This window comes from Abramis brama, assembly GCF_963993115.1.
Source record: "Abramis brama genome assembly, chromosome: 11".
NCBI lineage: Eukaryota > Metazoa > Chordata > Actinopteri > Cypriniformes > Leuciscidae > Abramis > Abramis brama.
In genome coordinates, this window is record NC_139973.1 from 28,418,372 (window position 1) to 28,439,743 (window position 21,372).

The window sequence follows — 21,372 nt, forward strand, 5'->3', positions numbered from 1 at the left end:
TATAGCTGAATCAATTTGTTTAATAATTTATACATTTAGCAACATCAACACTCTTATTGAACTAAACTGAATTAACATTGAACAGACTTGAGTTGAATAATAATGCTGTTGTCTTTTTAGAGCTGCTTGATATTTATGTAGCCTACATAAAAAAGTACTTTTACTCAATTAAAAAAGTATACATTTACTTAAATATTTCAGGGTATCTGTTGATTAGTATACTTCATACACCACTGACAATATGTACTGTAATAACAAACTGACAAGCATAACTTTAAAAATAAGACAAAAATATATATATAAAAACTAGGGTTGTCTAAAAAATGTTACGCATTTTTTTTATTTTTTTTTACCACAAATCATTTGATCAAGTTTGACCCCAACAATTTCCCGTTGTTGCAGCACGGATGGTTACCTAGCTTTGTGTGATAAAGGCATGGCAAATGTGAGTAACACGATGACAGAGGAGACAGTGCCAGCTCTGCTGAACGGAAAGTTTCGTTATAAAATAATGTTGCTGATGTTAGCAAAGATGCTTCCGAGACAGAGTCAACAAACGTCACTGGCGGAGTTTGTCAACAACAGCAAAGGTGCAATCGCTAAATGGATCACCACAGATTGCAGGCCCATTAACATAGTTCAGGACCGGGGGCCTCAGGACATCATTCAGAGCTTCTAGGTGGTGGAAAGTATGAATCCTGCTCCGTGGTGCTACCTACACCATGTCATCTCCTGCGCACAATGGAGGTCTCTGATGTTGACCCTGCCTACATACATATTGCGCTTCAATGCTGCATTCCCTAAGGACCTCAATGGGTGAAAGGATAACTCAAACCTGTGGTGGTTAAAGGTAGCAACCGCTCTAGATCCTAGGTTCAAGGAACTTGGGTGCCTGCCAAGAACAGAGAGGGGAGTGTGGCAAAAGCTGAGTGAGATGCTAAAGAAAAGAGAACCAGCACCACAGACCTCTGGAGAAGAAGTGGCCAGAGCCACCAAAGAAGAAGATGGCCCTCCTAAGTAGTGTTAACATATACCATGTGTCACTTTTGGGTTGATTTATGACCCCCTTGTCACTCATGATTGACAGGTAATCCATGTGTCAAGAAAACAGTGTCTCTGATTTACAGTGCCAAACTGACTGGTCATTTGTTGAATCCTGGGTAACTGGCTCCTTCCAGTCTGTTGGGGGTAAACTGTTGCTGATTGTATTTTCCTTTGATTGTTGGGGGTGAACTTCACCCAAGCAAGTATTACGCAATGTTGACACCCTGAGTGTCAAAATCTTTGTTGGTTGATCAATAGGGTAGCCTATATGTTAATTGAGTCAAAATATTTGAGTCAAGACATTCAGGAATACCATTACATCTACAAAACACTGGCTATATTCATTAAAATAATATGTCTGGAGATGTTTTAAGAACAACTGTGTGTGTGTGTGTGTGTGTGTGTGTGTGTGTGTGTGTGTGTGTGTGTGAGCATCTCAGTAGGATCAGTAGTACCTGAACTATAGGTTTATGTTAATGCCTAAGACGACACGTTCATCAAGCCAAAGAGTCCTATACCCACACACCCCATACTATATTCTTCTCAATAAGAAAAGGTGTTGTTGTTGTTTTTTTCTAGAACATCTGTATCTGTTTCCTGACGCCAATAGGATCAGTGTTAAAAAATACAAAAAATCTAAACATTTATCTAACACACAGTGAAGGTGTTTACGAGTGGAACTGGTGGGGGAAGAGTGCATCCTAAATGGGTTTGTTAATGGTTTTACGACAGTTGCTTAGGCTAGATGTTTAAAGAATGACGCTTCATCAAAAGCTTTCTGATGATTCTCTGGGCTCGCACACAAAAACATCTTTTTAGTGTATATAAATTTGTTTGTTACTTTTGTAATTTTAGTATTTTTTACAGAAAATGTTTTAGTTTTTAACCCAGCCCATAGTGTGTGTGTGTGTGTGTTGCAAAACAACAAATTACATATTCTGAGTAAAATAAAACGCATAGGGATTTGAAACATTCAAACATTTATATAAAAAAAAAAAAATTGCCACAAAAAGCAATGAAAGTTGTCTCTTTTCTTTAAATAAAACTTTTACTTTATTTTATTTTTTAAAACAGACTGATGACCAGCATCTTTTATTAGAACTGTAGCCGAACAGTTTCCTCACATGAGTAAAACACAATTTTCACTTAGAAAACTTTTTAAATGTATGACTGAACCTTTTTTCTTTTGACAAACCTACATTTCAAATTATACCTGAGGTGTGTAACAACCACAAGGGATACATGTTGATTCCATGTTTCAGTGTACAGTGCAAACATGCAATATTCAAGAAATCTAATCTTACGGTAAATCTTTGTGAGGCCAGAACACAAAACTTTGTGTTGAGTGATCCAGACAAAGCTTCATGCTAGAAAATATCATTGAAGTCACTAGCCCTTCAACATCCAGCACAAAATTAAAGAGATGAGCTTAAAAAGAATATTGGGTAATATCAAGGTTCTATGGTTCTATTAAAGCGACACAATATATAGTTAGATATTTGTGTGTGTGTGTGTAAATAGTTGTGCTAAACTCTTTGTGTGTATTTTTACACACCAACATATTTTGTCAGGGGTATGTCACACCGCTGTGATGCAAAGTTTCACACTTGTGAATAACATACAAACATAATCTTTATACAGGGTTACTATATGTGTGTCCGAAATACCTGTAAAATTCAAAAGACCAAATCAGTAAGAAAAGAGGGCTCAGCATACATTGAAAAGTAACATTTATAATAAATACACAAAATCCATTCGTGAGCAATTGTGAAAGTTTGTAAATTTTGTTTTGTAAGTAATGTTTTTATCACTCCACTAGTGTTAGTCACTTTATTCAGATAGCACTATTTTGTTTGTTGGACTCTTCTTTGAGAACTGTCAACATTCAGTGTTTATAAGAATAAATGCAAATTAAGAATTTAAGTGGAAGTCTTTCTGCTTGAGAGTGTTTGACTAAATTGATATTTCTTTTAGTGCAACTTTACAGCTATCTATGATTTCGGATTACACAAAGCATCAACACGAAAAGTAAGTTATGCTGTTTTACACTTAATCTGTTACAACTGAATCACATCTGACTATTGCACTGAGAGCTGCACATTCATTTAAGATTGAGGCTGGCAAACCCCGCAGATAAAATAAAAAAATGACGTGTGTAGAAATTCACCATGTAAATTCAAGACTCCAAATCACTAAGAAAATAAGTTACGCCATACAAACATCATTTATGATGCATACAGAATGTAGAAAACTCAAATGATGAACAATTTGTTAGTTTGTTAAACGTTTGTGAATATGGTTTCGCAAATGACTTTTTATTACTCCACTAGATTTAGTCATCTTATTGAGATGACACTGTTCACATTTCTTTGTTTGTTGGTCTGTGTTTAGTTTTAGGTGAAGACAAACCGATGTTAGTTCATGCTATTCCACACATGGGAAAATGTGTGTGATGAACGCAGGCCTTTCATTTAAGAGGCTTTTTAAATATATGACTGAACTTTCTCTTTTTGACAAATCAGTATTTCATATTATATTATATTATACTTAATATTATATTAAGTTGTTTAACGTCCGCAGAATAGTTTATTTCAACAACCCGCTTAACATTAAAGATTATAGTTTTTCAATTGTTATCACCATCTTCTTTGACTCAAATAAAGTTACTATATGTGCTAAAAATCTTTGTAATTTTTTTTTTTTGCTCTTCTGTCAGATTTGTTAGAGGAACTATGCCACACTGTTGTAATGCAAACACATTAAGAACTATAAAGTTGCACGTCCTTGTAAAGACTATAGATAACATTCAAACATAATCGTTATACAGGAATTATGTTTGCACAAAAGTCAATTCAAGGTCAATTTGTGTAAGGCATATAGGAAAAGAGACAATTAGCCATAAAGAATACAGAATTCCTCGTTTATGTTGATACAGTATGTAAAATGATATTTTTCCACTAAACTATGTCACGCTTTACAATTAGTTTCTCTGTTTTTGTACAGTCTTTTGTACTACTCTCTGAGCGTGGTCAAATATGTTCATAGGAAGAATGAAAACATGAACAAATGCAGCATTTTGAGAATTAAATGTCAGTCCTTCTACATGACACTGGTCGAGACTAAACAAATGACATTTCTTTTAGGACATCTTTCTGGTCTATCTACGCTGTGGGATCGCAAGACACACCGACCCAACATGAAAAGTGAGTTATGTCCTTTTTCTGTTACCTATTCAACCATTACACTTCAAACTTTTAGAACTATTACACTTAAAACTCTGCATTTCACCGCACAGTCATAGATACACAGTTATTTTGTCTATGTCTCTAAACAACTGTTAAGTAAATGAATTACAGTTGATAAGTAGTAATTTTAAGTGAAAGGTGAGATGATTCATGCCTTTTTTTTATTATTCTGTCCACACCAATACTATGACACCAGTGTTTTAGGCATCTGTCTTTTAGGTTTGATCCAGAAAACAGAACTTGTGTTTTATGTCTCAACATTTTGTTCTCCTTTTTAATGAAAACATGCAGTTGTAGTTCTCAACAGCAGAATACCAAAATGTTTTAGCATATTGTAAATTTCAATAGTTAGCTAGCAAATGCATGTGAACTGTTTATTACTGTGATAATTCAACGTGATCTCATGAGAATACGTGTGTATTTTTACGTAAAGTGTAGTTCTACCATTTATTTACGTTTTATACACACAGAAACGTATAATACTGACGTATTTACAGCACTAAAACGTATAAAATGTACGTATTGACAGCACAAAAACGTAATTTATTTACGTATAAACAACTTTACCGACGTACAAATTTGTACGTATTCCTATTTAACTTATGCATATTCAAATCGTGGCATTAATGTTTTGACTCTATTACATTCAATTGTCTTATCAATTAAATTTTCAGTCGCATTTATTAATACAGTTTAACGTTACTCATATAATAACGTTGGGCTACTCATAAATTAACATTTCGCTCTGTGTTCGTGCCTTCTGCTGCAAACTCGTTTCGGAGGATTAGCATATGGTGTTAAACAAGAATACACTTTAAAACCTTAAAAATATCTTATTTAATCGTTTAACCATTTTGTAATATTTGGTTTATTTACAGTGAGACACAAAAGGCGTTTTCTCCTATAGACCCATAATACACTAAAACACAACATATAAATTCACAAAAGACATACATTTTATTAGCTTGATGTAATCCAAATCTTTAGAATCCATACGTTGTTTGCAAGAAACAGATCCAAATTCAACCCTTTATCCAGCGATCTTCATCTCCATTCTCAGCAGAGACCGTAAACGTCAAATCCCGCGCTCGTAGTGAATTCAAATTCAAAAATTGCGCCCGAACGAAGCGTTACGACATGTTTTACGGCAGTGATATCAAACGCCCATTGGCTCTCGCATGCTTCGTCACAGATTGCGACATGCCGTGTTTAAGTTGGTGTGCTACATTTGAAATGGAGAAGCGCGCGCGCCCTCACAGAGCGAACAGCGAACCGAAACCGGATTAACATTTTCATGGATTAATAACTAAAATTCTGCTCTGTAACGTTACCTCATACAAAACTATTATACACTGCCAGAGAGGACTGCGACACATCGTCATGTGAACGACTTTTGGTACCGGTTTCGACATTTTCTCAATAAATAAATTATTGTGATTATATGTGTCTGTCTGTTGTTTTTCTTTATAATTGTAGCCTACATAGTTTTAAGAAATTGTTAGGTTTAGGGGTAGGGGTAGGATTAGTGGGTCAAACTATTTTTGAATCCTATATTGTTAATAAAACTGCCATTTCCCTACACATATCTGTCCATTACGTTTTATCCTTTTAATATTGTCAATAAAATGGGTATGTTTAGGTGTGGGAGTAGGGTTAAGGGATCTTACATTTATAATCTATAAAATGGTAAAAAGGAAATTATACAGATCTTTTTGATATGAAATATTCGTAAATAGTTTACGTTTTTTAGCTGTAAAAACGTAATAATGTTACGTTTAAACGTTGCAGATACGTCCATATTATACGTTTCAGCATACATCCAAAGTCCAAACGTACAAAAAAGTACGTTTTCTATCTTTGAAAATTACGTATTAATACCCACGTATTAACAATGAGACCAGGCTGGATAATTTTATATGTGAACATATAGTCAGTCACATCAGAGTTGAATTGGAACAGTTATTGTCCTGCATGTTTAACAGTGTTAGTGTTCTCACAAGTCATAAAGGGGGGGGGGGGGGGGGGGGTATTTTATTGTATTTTCATGCTACTTTGATTTTGTTTGTACTTTTAATGAAACAAACTGTTTTAGAAACTTGACCGTGTGATTGTACAGTTGTGTGTGTACGTGTGCGTGTGTGTGTCTGTTTTCCTTACACTTTGCAAAGCAACTTTGAAAAACAAATGTTTCCTCTAATCTGCTGTAATTTTAGTGAGCTCTAGGTGTTCTCGGCTTCTCCTTGTTCAAATAAGACAATGCTCCCATGAATTTTGGGGTGGTATGTGGATATAGAATGCAGCACAAGGAACTCTTATATATTTAATGTAATAAAACATCTATGTAATGTTTTTAAAAACACAGTAAAACAAAGGTATGAAGACATCTGTCTATCAGAGACCTTCACAAACTATGGTGTAAAACAAAATTCAGTGCATCAGTGTACACCGATTTGCCAGCATATTACTTTTATCACTATTGTTTGAAGAAAAAAAACAAAACAGGTTAATCTCCCTAAGTGTGGTGTTTTATGACTACTGAAGGTGTCACATCCTTAGAGCATTACATCCTTGGACGTTTGACACCTACAGCCCAGCCTCCTGAATTTGGTATTTAAATAAGATTTAGGATAGTAATTAAATAAATAAAACAGACATTCTACAACTCTAGTGTTACAATGGCTACTCCAAAAACTACTGAAACATCTAGAGAGATGTGTGTAACACCGACAAGAACAGCAACAGCTGAACAGGACTGACCAGTTAACAAGCTTAAACAGATGAAGACCTTCACTATCTACGCCAGAAAATTAGTTTGACAGAGTTTCTCCATGAAGATGAAGATTTTGTGAAACAGGACTTTCTGATGTCTGATGATCGTGTAGGAAGATTTGTGTTTGAAAAGGGGTCACACACACACAGTCAAACTCTGCGCTATGGAACCTTACAAAGATTATACATCGAATGTGCTTATCTGCTTTCGACGGCCATAGACTTGCCATTTTTCTAAACCCAAATTTTTTTATTGATTTTATTGGTATTGGTGGGGGAAAAAAAATGGGTACTTTTTCAACTGGGATGGCACAACACCCGATGTGTGGTACGTGTCAAAGCAGCGATGAGTCTCACTCTGGAATAGGCCAGTCACGTTCATGCTCATCAGAATGCCGCAAAACGAGTCTATATTTTCAGTGGAGCTTGTCTACACCATTTTCACAACAATAGACAAAGCTGTTAAAGTTAAATAAAAAAGAATTTATTTTGAGCATTGCTAAAAGATCAATTAGTATTTAATCATGGTTATGGGTGTGGATATGTATTGAATAGGGCCATGTTACAGCAAACCTGAAGATTTGTTCATTGTACTCTATTTGTACAGTGATATTGTATTGTATTGAGTTGCATCTGTTTCTGTTACTTGGCCCCATCTCTGTGTTCCTTGCTATATGTTTAAGTGTTTTTGTTTAATAAAACTGTGATTGGATCCAATTTCCCTTGCTTCTAAGCATCTCTATGATACAGACATAATAATGTTTTATTCAGATTGTGGAATACTGTTTAAAAGTGTTTGTATATTTTTGAAAAACATTTAAATTATTATTGATCTGTGCTTTTATATACAACATTGAGTTTTATTTTTACTCAAGACAATTTAATATGACAATGTCACCTAAAAGTCTTTAACTGAACCATCATAACATAACTTCATCTTAACATTATCATAGAAGTTAACAAAGTCTGCACAGAATGAAATTCCACCCTACTATCTAAATGCATGTTATGGATCTTTTTGGGAACAATTCATCAGAGCATATGTTTTTTTGTTTTTGTTTTTTCACCTCCTAAAGAATCAGGGTCACAAGTTGTGTAATAGTTACTTTTTATATATGAGCTCAGACATGGTCACAAAAGAATAAGAATAACAAGTGACTCAACCTTTTATTTCATGCACATACAATATTGAATATATATATTCATATATTGAAGTAGTAAAGGAAATGATAAAAATGGCATTACATACAAACAATAAAATAATAATACTAGTGCCATGCATAGACGGTATGTTTAAACTACACTTTACGTAAAAATACACACGTATTCTCATGAGATCACGTTGAATTTTCACAGTAATAAACAGTTCACATGCATTTGCTAGCTAACTATTGAAATTTACAATATGCTAAAACATTTTGGTATTCTGCTGTTGAGAACTACAACTGCATGTTTTCATTAAAAAGGAGAACAAAATGTTGAGACATAAAACACAAGTTCTGTTTTCTGGATCAAACCTAAAAGACAGATGCTTAAAACACTGGTGTCATAGTATTGGTGTGGACAGAATAATAAAAAAAAAGGCATGAATCATCTCACCTTTCACTTAAAATGACTACTTATCAACTGTAATTCATTTACTTAACAGTTGTTTAGAGACATAGACAACAGAACTGTGTATCTATGACTGTACAGTGAAATGCAGAGTTTTAAGTGTAATAGTTCTAAAAGTTTGAAGTGTAATGGTTGAATAGGTAACAGAAAAAGGACATAACTCACTTTTCATGTTGGGTCGGTGTGTCTTGCGATCCCACAGCGTAGACAGACCAGAAAGATGTCCTAAAAGAAATGTCATTTGTTTAGTCTCGACCAGTGTCATGTAGAAGGACTGACATTTAATTCTCAAAATGCTGCATTTGTTCATGTTTTCATTCTTCCTATGAACATATTTGACCACGCTCAGAGAGTAGTACAAAAGACTGTACAAAAACAGAGAAACTAATTGTAAAGCGTGACATAGTTTAGTGGAAAAATATCATTTTACATACTGTATCAACATAAACGAGGAATTCTGTATTCTTTATGGCTAATTGTCTCTTTTGCTATATGCCTTACACAAATTGACCTTGAATTGACTTTTGTGCAAACATAATTCCTGTATAACGATTATGTTTGAATGTTATCTATAGTCTTTACAAGGACGTGCAACTTTATAGTTCTTAATGTGTTTGCATTACAACAGTGTGGCATAGTTCCTCTAACAAATCTGACAGAAGAGCAAAAAAAAAAAATTACAAAGATTTTTAGCACATATAGTAACTTTATTTGAGTCAAAGAAGATGGTGATAACAATTGAAAAACTATAATCTTTAATGTTAAGCGGGTTGTTGAAATAAACTATTCTGCGGACGTTAAACAACTTAATATAATATTAAGTATAATATAATATAATATGAAATACTGATTTGTCAAAAAGAGAAAGTTCAGTCATATATTTAAAAAGCCTCTTAAATGAAAGGCCTGCGTTCATCACACACATTTTCCCATGTGTGGAATAGCATGAACTAACATCGGTTTGTCTTCACCTAAAACTAAACACAGACCAACAAACAAAGAAATGTGAACAGTGTCATCTCAATAAGATGACTAAATCTAGTGGAGTAATAAAAAGTCATTTGCGAAACCATATTTACAAACGTTTAACAAACTAACAAATTGTTCATCATTTGAGTTTTCTACATTCTGTATGCATCATAAATGATGTTTGTATGGCGTAACTTATTTTCTTAGTGATTTGGGGTCTTGAATTTACATGGTGAATTTCTACACACGTCATTTTTTTATTTTATCTGCGGGGTTTGCCAGCCTCAATCTTAAATGAATGTGCAGCTCTCAGTGCAATAGTCAGATGTGATTCAGTTGTAACAGATTAAGTGTAAAACAGCATAACTTACTTTTCGTGTTGATGCTTTGTGTAATCCGAAATCATAGATAGCTGTAAAGTTGCACTAAAAGAAATATCAATTTAGTCAAACACTCTCAAGCAGAAAGACTTCCACTTAAATTCTTAATTTGCATTTATTCTTATAAACACTGAATGTTGACAGTTCTCAAAGAAGAGTCCAACAAACAAAATAGTGCTATCTGAATAAAGTGACTAACACTAGTGGAGTGATAAAAACATTACTTACAAAACAAAATGTACAAACTTTCACAATTGCTCACGAATGGATTTTGTGTATTTATTATAAATGTTACTTTTCAATGTATGCTGAGCCCTCTTTTCTTACTGATTTGGTCTTTTGAATTTTACAGGTATTTCGGACACACATATAGTAACCCTGTATAAAGATTATGTTTGTATGTTATTCACGAGTGTGAAACTTTGCATCACAGCGGTGTGACATACCCCTGACAAAATATGTTGGCGTGTAAAAATACACACAAAGAGTTTAGCACAACTATTTACACACACACACACACACACACACACACACACACACACACACACACAAATATCTAACTATGTGTCACTTTAATGTGTCGCTTTAATAGAACCTTGATATTACCCAATATTCTTTTTAAGCTCATCTCTTTAATTTTGTGCTGGATGTTGAAGTGCTAGTGACTTCCATGATATTTTCTAGCATGAAGCTTTGTCTGGATCACTCAACACAAAGTTTTGTGTTCTGGCCTCACAAAGATTTACCGTAAGATTAGTTCCCTTTCAAGGGAACTCGCGTTGCGTCGAGATTTGACGCTATGGGAACGCTTTGCGTGATGATGTCTTGAAGCACATGTAAAATCAGTCCAATGGCGTGGCGGAACGTCAGAGGCGGGTGACGTCACGTACCAGGAAACTATAAAGCCTGCCTGAAAACAGAAAGCGAAAGCTTCTGTGTCTTCAGTAGCGCTTTATGTGAAATCTGTCTCTGTCTATTTATTGTTGTCTTGTCACCATTATGAGTTCCAGCGATCAGTTTAGAATGTGTGTGCATCCCTGCCCGCGTTTTATTACGGGTAGGGACACTCACGTTCTGTGCATTGTTTGTTTGGGAGAGGAGCATGCCCAGTCAGTACTCGAGGGTGCTGGCTGTGTGCATTGTGAGGCGCTGCCCATGCGCTCGCTCCGATCCCGGCTGAGTTTCTTCCGGGAAGCTCGCGCTCCCCAGGGCTCGGGTCCCGCTGCTGCCGAGGCACAGCGGCGATCTCAGTCCTGGGGTTCGCAAATGGATCTATCAGCGGGGTCTGAGACGGGCTCTGCCCTATCTCAGCCCTTACCTGATAGACCCGATGTCTGTCATCAGGGTTCGGAAGCACGCGCTGCGGTTTCTTCCGCCCCGATGATGGAACAAACACTGCAATTGTCCAGTTCTGAGGATGTTGTTAGTGTTGAGGCTGAGTCTGAGGACGCCCCACCTCAGTCTCATGCATTTGAAGAATTGCTGGAAGTAGTGACAAGAGCAGTCGATAGACTATGTATTGAGTGGCCATCTAAAGATAAACAGGACGTTCGATCAAAAAGTAAACTTGACGAACGCTTCCTGCCCTCACGTGCACAATCACAATGCCGAAATCTGCCGTTTTTCCCCGATCTCCACACTGAGGTGTCGAGATCGTGGGAGAAGCCAGCTTCATATAGAGTTTTTAATTCACAAACTTCGAATTATTCTTCTATTTCTGGTTACAAAGAGCATGGTTATGGGGAGATGCCGAAGGTGGAAGAGACGCTTGCGAGCTATCTCTCTCCAGAAACGGCATCTTCCCTAAGTGTTTCGGCATTGCCTAATAAGCCCCTCAGAGTTACATCTTCTCTGGTGGGCAAGGCTTATTCTGCGTCTGGTCAGGCTGCAGCGTGTTTACACACGATGTCTTTGCTGCAGGCTTATCAGGCGGAATTATTGGGAGATCTCGATGAGGGTGGGGGTATTGGCCCAGATGTGGTGTGTGAGCTCCGTAGAGCCACGGATTTGTCTCTCAGGGCCACCAAGGAGACGGCTAAATCTATCGGCCATTCTATGGCAGCCCTGGTGGCTACTGAGAGGCATCTGTGGCTCAATTTGAGCAATATAAAGGAGAAAGAAAAAAACTTTTTAATGGATGCACCTGTCTCTACGTCTGGTTTGTTTGGTAACGCTGTTAATACTGCAGTTGAAAAATTCCAAGAGGCTTCTAAACATGCTGCAGCGTTCCAAAAATTGCTCCCCCGTCGCTCACATCCTGAGGCTGCTGTGCGGGAACAACCTCAGACCTCGAGCTCCCATAGGGCATCTCAGAAGCAGAGCGTTTCCTCCCGTGCTCCCCCACAAAGATCTCGGGGACAGGGAGGACGTTCTCAACCCCAGCCTTCGAAGGGTAGAACGGATCTGCGGACCGTTATTACCGCCAAGAAGGCTGCTGGGAAAAAGTCCTGACGTCCGAGGGCTCAGGACAATGAGGGTAGCCCCCCCCCCGAAGTGCAGCGGTCAACACCTCTTTTTACGGTGCCCGTCTCCCTTCGGTAACCTCAGGGGGCCGTTCTGCCAACCCTGCCACCTCCGGTGTTTCAGGGCACAGCGGTCTCCGGCGAGCACATATCTCAAGGACCACCCGGAAACGTAGTGGCCTCGGGATGCCCGCCCCCTCTGAGGAGGGTGTTGGAGCAGTCCGTTCAGTCGTTCCCTGCCGGTGCACCGTTACAGGGCGACGAACCGATTACTCAACAACAACAAAATCCAGAAGCCAGTCTCGAGAGACTGGTACCTCTAGTAGAATCTTTGACAGCGTGGAAGCTACTGCCAAATGTTTCTCGATGGGTCCTGCAGACTGTAGAAAAAGGGTATCAAATACAGTTCAAGAAACGGCCACCTCGGTTTATGGGGGTCCTACCCACAGTGGTGGACTCCGAGCAGGTTCTGGTCATGGAACAAGAAGTGAACACTCTGTTAGAGAAAGGGGCCATAGAATATGTACCTCCCTCCAACAGGGAAACCGGGTTTTACAGCCGGTATTTCATAGTTCCAAAGAAGGACGGGGGATTGCGTCCCATTTTAGATCTTCGAGTTCTGAACGAGTCAGTCATGCAGCTCAAGTTAAAAATGTTGACTTTGAGACAAATCGTGCCACAAATCAGGTCCGAGGACTGGTTTGTCACGATAGATCTCAAGGACGCATATTTCCATATTTCCATCCGTCCGTGTCATTGGAAGTTCCTGAGATTTGCTTTCGGGGGCAAAGCATACCAATATCGAGTTCCTCCATTCGGTCTAGCTTTATCAACCCGCACTTTCACCAAATGCGTGGATGCAGCTCTGGCGCCCTTGCGCCTTCAGGGTATTCGCATAATAAACTACATCGACGATTGGTTGATTTTAGCTCAATCGCATCAGATGGCGATTCGGCATCAAGATGTCGTCCTCGCCCATATGAAAGAGCTGGGGTTACGGCTGAATGCCAAGAAGAGTGTGCTTTCTCCACTTCAGAGGACCACTTTTTTAGGCGTGGTTTGGGATTCAGTGTCGATGCAGGCACCGCCACGTATAGAGTCCATCCTTGCAGCTGTGAAAAGTGTAAAGCTAGGCCAGCTACTCACTGTCAAACAGTTCCAGAGACTGTTGGGTCTCATGGCAGCAGCTTCCAACGTGATACCTTTTGGACTGCTGCACATGAGGCCCCTGCAGTGGTGGCTCAGGACCAGGGGGTTTTCCCAGAGGGGCAACCCATTTCGCACAATCAAGGTCACGCGGCGATGCCTACGTGCCTTGGTTATGTGGAAGAAACCTTGGTTCCTGTCCCAAGGCCCAGTGTTGGGAGCTCCTTGTCGTCGCAAACTGCTAACGACGGATGCTTCCCTCACGGGTTGGGGAGCGATTCTAGAGGGTCGCTCATCTCAAGGTCTGTGGGAAGACCATCATCGTTCATGGCATATCAATCGCCTAGAGATGTTAGCTGTCTTCCGGGCTCTGAGGAGCTTTATCACAGATCTCAGGGGACACCATGTGCTAGTACATACGGACAACACGTCGGTAGTCGCCTATATAAATCACCAAGGGGGTTTGCGCTCACGCCCATTATGCAATCTGGCACGCCATATCCTCTTGTGGTCCCAGGGGAAGCTGTTGTCACTCAGGGCAGCTTACATTCCTGGGGTCCAGAATATAGGAGCAGACACTCTGTCGAGACAGGGGCTGAGGCCCGGGGAATGGAGGCTCCACCCCGAGGTGGTGGAGCTGATATGGAGGGAGTTTGGCCAAGCGCAAGTGGATCTGTTTGCGTCTCGAGAGACGTCTCACTGTCCACTTTGGTTCTCCCTCACGCATCCAGCTCCTCTGGGACTGGATGCTATGGTACAGACGTGGCCGAGGCTGCGTCTGTACGCTTTTCCCCCAGTTGCTCTGCTCCTGGGAGTTCTGGAAAGAGTTCGCAGGGACCGGGTCAATCTACTTCTTATAGCCCCGCGCTGGCCGGGCAGAGTATGGTTTCCCGATCTTGTGTCTCTCCTCGACGGGCCTCCTTTGGAGCTACCCGTCAGGAGGGACCTTCTGTCCCAAGCGGAGGGCTCGATATTACACCCCCAACCAGAACTGTGGAACCTGTGGGCTTGGCCTCTGAGTGGGCCCAGCTCATAGAGTCAGGTCTCTCAACTGAGGTTGTTGAAACCATTCTACAGTCCAGAGCTCCCTCCACGAGGAAACTTTATGCCCTGAAGTGGAGAGTATTCACTTCTTGGTGTAGTGACCGTCGGTTGGACCCAGTTAACTGCCCAATTGGTACAGTGCTGGAGTTCCTGCAGGACCGGTTCACTGCAGGTCTGACCCCGTCCACTTTAAAGGTTTATGTGGTGGCCATAGGTGCTTACCACATTCCTTTGGGTGGAATGTCTGTGGGGAAAGACCCCTTGGTATCTCGTTTCCTTCGTGGCACCTGGAGGCTGAGGCCTGCAGTTCGCTCTAGGGTGCCACCATGGGATTTGTCCATTGCGCTGCAAGGCCTTTCCCTGGCCCCCTTTGAGCCTATTGAGGAGGTTCCTGAGAAGTTCTTGACATTGAAAGCTCTGTTCCTTCTAGCTATTTCTTCTCTCAAGAGAATAGGGGATCTTCAAGCATTGTCGGTTGCTCCGTCATGCTTAGAGTTTGCACCGGGTATGGTTAAAGCTTTTCTGCATCCGAGACCGGGTTATATCCCCAAGGTCCCCACTAATGTGGCTAGACCTATTGTTCTGCAGGCCTTCTGTCCTCCTCCCTTTCAGAATGCGGACCAGGAGACGAATAATTTGCTTTGCCCAGTTCGGGCGTTAGACGCTTATGTCCACAGAGCTGCCCTGTGGCGTGAAAGTGATCAGCTGTTTGTATGCTTTGGGTCCCCTAACAAGGGATCTCCAGTGTCTAAGCAAAGAATGAGCAAGTGGGTGGTTGAGGCTATTTCGCTTGCTTATGAAGCGGCCGGGCAGCCTTCTCCTATGGCTGTCCGGTCGCACTCTACAAGGAGTATGGCGGCCTCCAAGGCCCTTATTTCAGGAGTTTCTCTCCAGGACGTGTGTGATGCGGCAGGCTGGTCCTCACCGCACACCTTTGTCAGGTTTTACTCCTTGGACCTGGACTCTACTCCAGGGTCTCAGGTCCTGTCATCCTAGTGCTGCTCTTTATGATTTCACACAGGACAGACACTTGTAGCTATGGTGGCGTTGGTATAGACGTTCCCATAGCGTCAAATCTCAACGCAACGCGAGTTCCCTTGAAAGGGAACGCCTCGGTTACGACTGTAACCTCGGCTCCCTGAAGAGGGAACGAGCGTTGCGTCACCTTGCCATATCTCCTTCATGCCTGTCAGCGACTACTTCAGACTTTCGAAGCTTTCGCTTTCTGTTTTCAGGCAGGCTTTATAGTTTCCTGGTTACGTGACGTCACCCGCCTCTGACGTTCTGCCACGCCATTGGACTGATTTTACATGTGCTTCAAGACATCATCACGCAAAGCGTTCCCATAGCGTCAAATCTCGACGCAACGCTCGTTCCCTCTTCAGGGAACCGAGGTTACAGTCGGAACCGAGGCGATTTCTTGAATATTGCATGTTTGCACTGTACACTGAAACATGGAATCAACATGTATCCCTTGTGGTTGTTACACACCTCAGGTATAATTTGAAATGTAGGTTTGTCAAAAGAAAAAAGGTTCAGTCATACATTTAAAAAGTTTTCTAAGTGAAAATTGTGTTTTACTCGTGAGGAAACTGTTCGGCTACAGTTCTAATAAAAGATGCTGGTCATCAGTCTGTTTTAAAAAATAAAATAAAGTAAAAGTTTTATTTAAAGAAAAGAGACAACTTTCATTGCTTTTTGTGGTGAAATTTTTTTTTTTATATAAATGTTTGAATGTTTCAAATCCCTATGCGTTTTATTTTACTCAGAATATGTAATTTGTTGTTTTGCAACACACACACACACACACACACTATGGGCTGGGTTAAAAACTAAAACATTTTCTGTAAAAAATACTAAAATAACAAAAGTAACAAACAAATTTATATACACTAAAAAGATGTTTTTGTGTGCGAGCCCAGAGAATCATCAGAAAGCTTTTGATGAAGCGTCATTCTTTAAACATATAGCCTAAGCAACTGTCGTAAAACCATTAACAAACCCATTTAGGATGCACTCTTCCCCCACCAGTTCCACTCGTAAACACCTTCACTGTGTGTTAGATAAATGTTTAGATTTTTTGTATTTTTTAACACTGATCCTATTGGCGTCAGGAAACAGATACAGATGTTCTAGAAAAAAACAACAACAACACCTTTTCTTATTGAGAAGAATATAGTATGGGGTGTGTGGGTATAGGACTCTTTGGCTTGATGAACGTGTCGTCTTAGGCATTAACATAAACCTATAGTTCAGGTACTACTGATCCTACTGAGATGCTCACACACACACACACACACACACACACACACACACACACACACACACACACACAAACACACACACACACAGTTGTTCTTAAAACATCTCCAGACATATTATTTTAATGAATATAGCCAGTGTTTTGTAGATGTAATGGTATTCCTGAATGTCTTGACTCAATTAACATATAGGCCCTAACAGACTGGAAGGAGCCAGTTACCCAGGATTCAACAAATGACCAGTCAGTTTGGCACTGTAAATCAGAGACACTGTTTTCTTGACACATGGATTACCTGTCAATCATGAGTGACAAGGGGGTCATAAATCAACCCAAAAGTGACACATGGTATATGTTAACACTACTCTCCTACTGATGGGATCAGCCAGAGTCTGATGATGAGACACTGTCCACAGATAAATCTCTAGAGAGGTACAAGCCAGAGCCCTGTGTCAGCATAGACACATATCTACTACAGTAGTGGTCGTCACAAGCAGGTGAATTTGGTAATCTGGCCCATATTGCAAAAAGATACTTTGAAAAAAGCCTATGTTCAGTTTGTGTTAATTTATTATAAGGGCTGTGCAGCTATTATGTTGGTCATTGATTTGAATGTGAGGAGGTGTGGTTTAATCTGAGATCGCGCAAGAGTGGATCATTTTTTTTTCATTCGGATCCTGAGGGAAAGCTGAGGTCCTGCAATCTTACCTGTAAAGCAGTAAAATAAGATAGATTAAAATCTCTTTCTGCAGCGCCTTCACTTTGTGAACTGCAGGATAGAATATTTGTGCTCTTGATTGGCAGCGGAAGGTATTAAACTTTGCGCTTAAGTTTCCATAGTGATGATTCTTGAATAACCACATTTTAGAGTCATACATCAACAAGTAACACACATCCTAGATTTATATTCATCTGCATTTATTATCGCGGAGGATTCATCATGCATCAGGGGGCATCAGGGGGCCTGAGACTGCAGCTCAACGACCAACTTCATATCGCTATTCGGACATCTGAACATCTTAAAGAACTGTAGAGACTAACACAGACTGTTGCAATCATTGTTTTCACTGCCTAATCATAAGACCAGCTAACATCTGTATCCTTGAAATTCAAATCTGTTGAAATAATTTATTGTTTATTTTGTTTATTATTTTGCGCAGGCCTACGCTCTTCATATGTACATTTTCTTTGCATTTGTATAATCCTTTGATGGTGAATATGTACACAGTGTATTTGATTATTGTTATTCAACATTCTTAAGAGTAAAATAGTACAATTTAGTACAACTGCCTGCTCTTCATTACTCTCGTGGCCATTGGACATCAAAATGTGGTAATTGACACCAGCCTCAACAGTGCCATGTGAGAGGCTGTTCTCTTTGGCAGGCCACATTTTGCTAAAGAAGAGGTCAGCTCTGTCATCTTAAAATGTGAGCAAGCTAGTCTGCCTGAGCAACTGGTTGAAAGAAGAGTAGACTGTATGATTGGTTGACAGGAGGCATGTTGCACAGACGCACACTGTTTGAAGTAATTATCTTTAATCAACAATGTAGAGACTGTTCTCTCTGACTATTCACAGACATTGACATTCCATTTCTAAAATAGGCTTACTTATTGTTGCATTCATTTATGTTACTTACTATGCAAAACATTTACAGTTAAGCTATTTGTGAATTTGTAGCAGACATTACTTTTTGTTCAGTTTCACCAAAATCAGTTTTTGGTTTCTGCTAAATATGTCTGCAGTTCATGGATGCCTCAAAAAATTAAGAGATTGTTATTGAACACTTGCTAAATAAATGTTAATGATTGAGGTAATACAACTGAAGAATCTGTTTCCTTAAAGCAGTTTATCATGAATTTATTTATTTCAACACTGCAGGTTAAGTAAATCCTGATATTTTACATTTACGATTAATCGTGATTAATCACAGCCCATGACTGATTAACTCGATTCAATTTTTTAATCGATTGACAGCACTAATAAAAACATTTCAAAATATATTTTTAAATAAAAAAGGAAAAATAAAATATACAGAGTTACATAAATTGAAAGTTAAGAACTGTTATTCACAGAATAAGCTGAGGACTGCATCACACACCACAGGATTTTTTTGTGTGGAGCCAAACAGTACGCAAATAACATGAGAACACAGTAATTGTGTAAAATTCTAATCATATTGTGTACAAATATATAGTGAAAAAAAAAGTACTCATAACCTCAGGAAGTGAAAAAAATGGATGACACTTTAATTACATGAATAATGTAAAATGAATCACCGAAATTATTTTTTCCAGCCATACTAACACAAATTTCCTTTTTTCCATTACAGCGTGAAGGTAGACCATGGTGAAGGAAAGACATCCTTGGTGGATTTTGGATCCTAAGGACCACCTTTTACACATCAATGTAGGTGGGTTGAGGCACACTCTATGCTCAAGCATTCTGAAGAAGTTTCCGGACACACGTCTTGGCCAGCTCTTGTCTTGTGACTCAGAGGATGACATTCTACAGCTCTGTGATGACTTTGATGTTCAACAGAAAGAGTTTTACTTTGACCGTAACCCTGGTCTCTTCCCTTATGTCCTGCACTTCTATCAGACTGGCAAGCTGCATATTATGGATGAGCTGTGCATTTTCTCCTTCTCTCAGGAAATAGAGTACTGGGGAATCAGTGATTTTTTTCTGGACAGCTGCTGTAGTTACCGTTACCTTGATCGTAAACTGAAGAAACATCATACATCCTGGGATGAAGAGAGTGATGTTAGCAGTGTGGATACATCAGTTGATGAGATTTCTGATCTGAACAAAGATATTGAGCACTTCCATGAAATACGTTTTGGAAACATCCGGAAGTGTCTGTGGCTAACATTGGAAAATCCAGGTTATTCAATCCCTAGCAAAGTTTTCAGCTTACTTTCCATTTGTGTGGTGTTAATATCAATTGCCACCACGTGTATCAATAGCATTCCAGAATACCAAAAATTTGATGAAAGTGGTAATCCAACTGAAGACCCAACTATGCATGTATTAGAAGTGTTCTGCATCTGCTGGTTTACCTTTGAGGTAGTAACTCGCATGCTTCTTGCTCCAAACCATCGCAAATTCTTCTTGCTACCACTAAACGTGATTGATATCATCTCAGTGATGCCAATATACATCACAATCTTTTTTGATCTGGTCATTGGGAGTGAGTCAGAGCTGGGCAACTTGGGAAAACTGGTCCAGGTGTTGCGGCTGATGAGAATCTTCAGGGTGCTAAAGTTGGCTAGGCATTCAACAGGTTTAAGGTCACTAGGTGCTACTCTACGGGTGAGATTACACTGCCATTGTGCAAGTGTATTTACAATCTGCATATTATAGTGCAGAGGTCTTCAACCCTGCTTCTGGGGACCCACTGCCCTTTAGGGTTTAGCTCTAACTCTCAAGTCAAGTCAAGTCATCTTCATTTATATAGCGCTTTTAACAATGTAGATTGTTTCAAAGCAGCTTTACAGAGATAAACGTACAATTTAAAGTAACAGAGATTGTTTTGGCTTTATAGCGGTTCTTTAATAAAGTTATTTTCCAGCTAAAGTTAGTTTTGATTGATTCGCTTCCGTCGCACCGATCATTTGTTATTAAATTAGGGGCCGCTAAGACGACACTATTCTCTCTACACAGACTTTAAACGCGAACCTGTGATAAACGCTGATGGCGTTCACATGATGGCATTACAAATTGATTCTATAGTTATGTGCATTTGAATATATGTGTGCAGGTTTGTAATTCCCTACAAACCAAGCCTAATCAAAGGACTGGTCTTTCCTTATAAATTTTAATACACAATTTTATTTTGTCACTTCGGGGTAGGTACGCAAAACGAATTTTCCCGACAATGCTTTATCTGTAGAGTGGTAAAGGGAGATGCCATAGGGAGAGACTAGTTGGCACTTCAGCACTGCGTTGTCCAGGCGAAGGTCCTTCGTCAGATCTGGATACGGCCTGAATCCGGCAGGCTGCGGGAAAACCTTGGGATAAACAAAGACACTAAAATTAGCGTAGATGCCATTCTTCTTATTATGTAACAAGTACATCAGGATTTATGGGAAGTTTTCCCGGTTCTGGCTGACCTAATCTATGCAGCCTAACATTAAATAATATTAGTCTATAATGTATTATGTGAATGCTAGGTCAAAGAGATGTGTCTTTAATCTATCTTTGAACTGACAGAGTGTGTCTGCTTCCCGGACGATGGTAGGAAGACTGTTCCAAAGTTTTGGTGCTATAGTAAACAGGAAAAGGATCTACCGCCAGCAGTCGATTTTGATATTCTAGGTATTATTAACTGGCCGGAATTTTGAGATCGCAATAGACGTGAAGGACTATAATGCGTTAAGAGATCGCTCAAGTACTGCGGAGCTAAACCATTTAGTGCTTTGTAAGTAATCAGCAATATT

The 21,372-nt window shown here is 39.5% G+C and overlaps 1 protein-coding gene across 1 annotated transcript in view; it reads left to right on the forward strand.

Moving 5' to 3' along the window:
- LOC311092183 (delayed-rectifier potassium channel regulatory subunit KCNS2) overlaps positions 1–21,372 on the forward strand; it is a 53,866-nt gene that overhangs the window by 22,850 nt on the left and 9,644 nt on the right. Inside the window, exon 2 of the mRNA XM_084128627.1 lies at positions 19,266–20,245. Within this exon, the coding sequence (XP_083984753.1) occupies positions 19,280–20,245 (966 nt within the window). The 5' untranslated portion in view covers positions 19,266–19,279. The remainder of the gene's footprint in view (positions 1–19,265; positions 20,246–21,372) is intronic.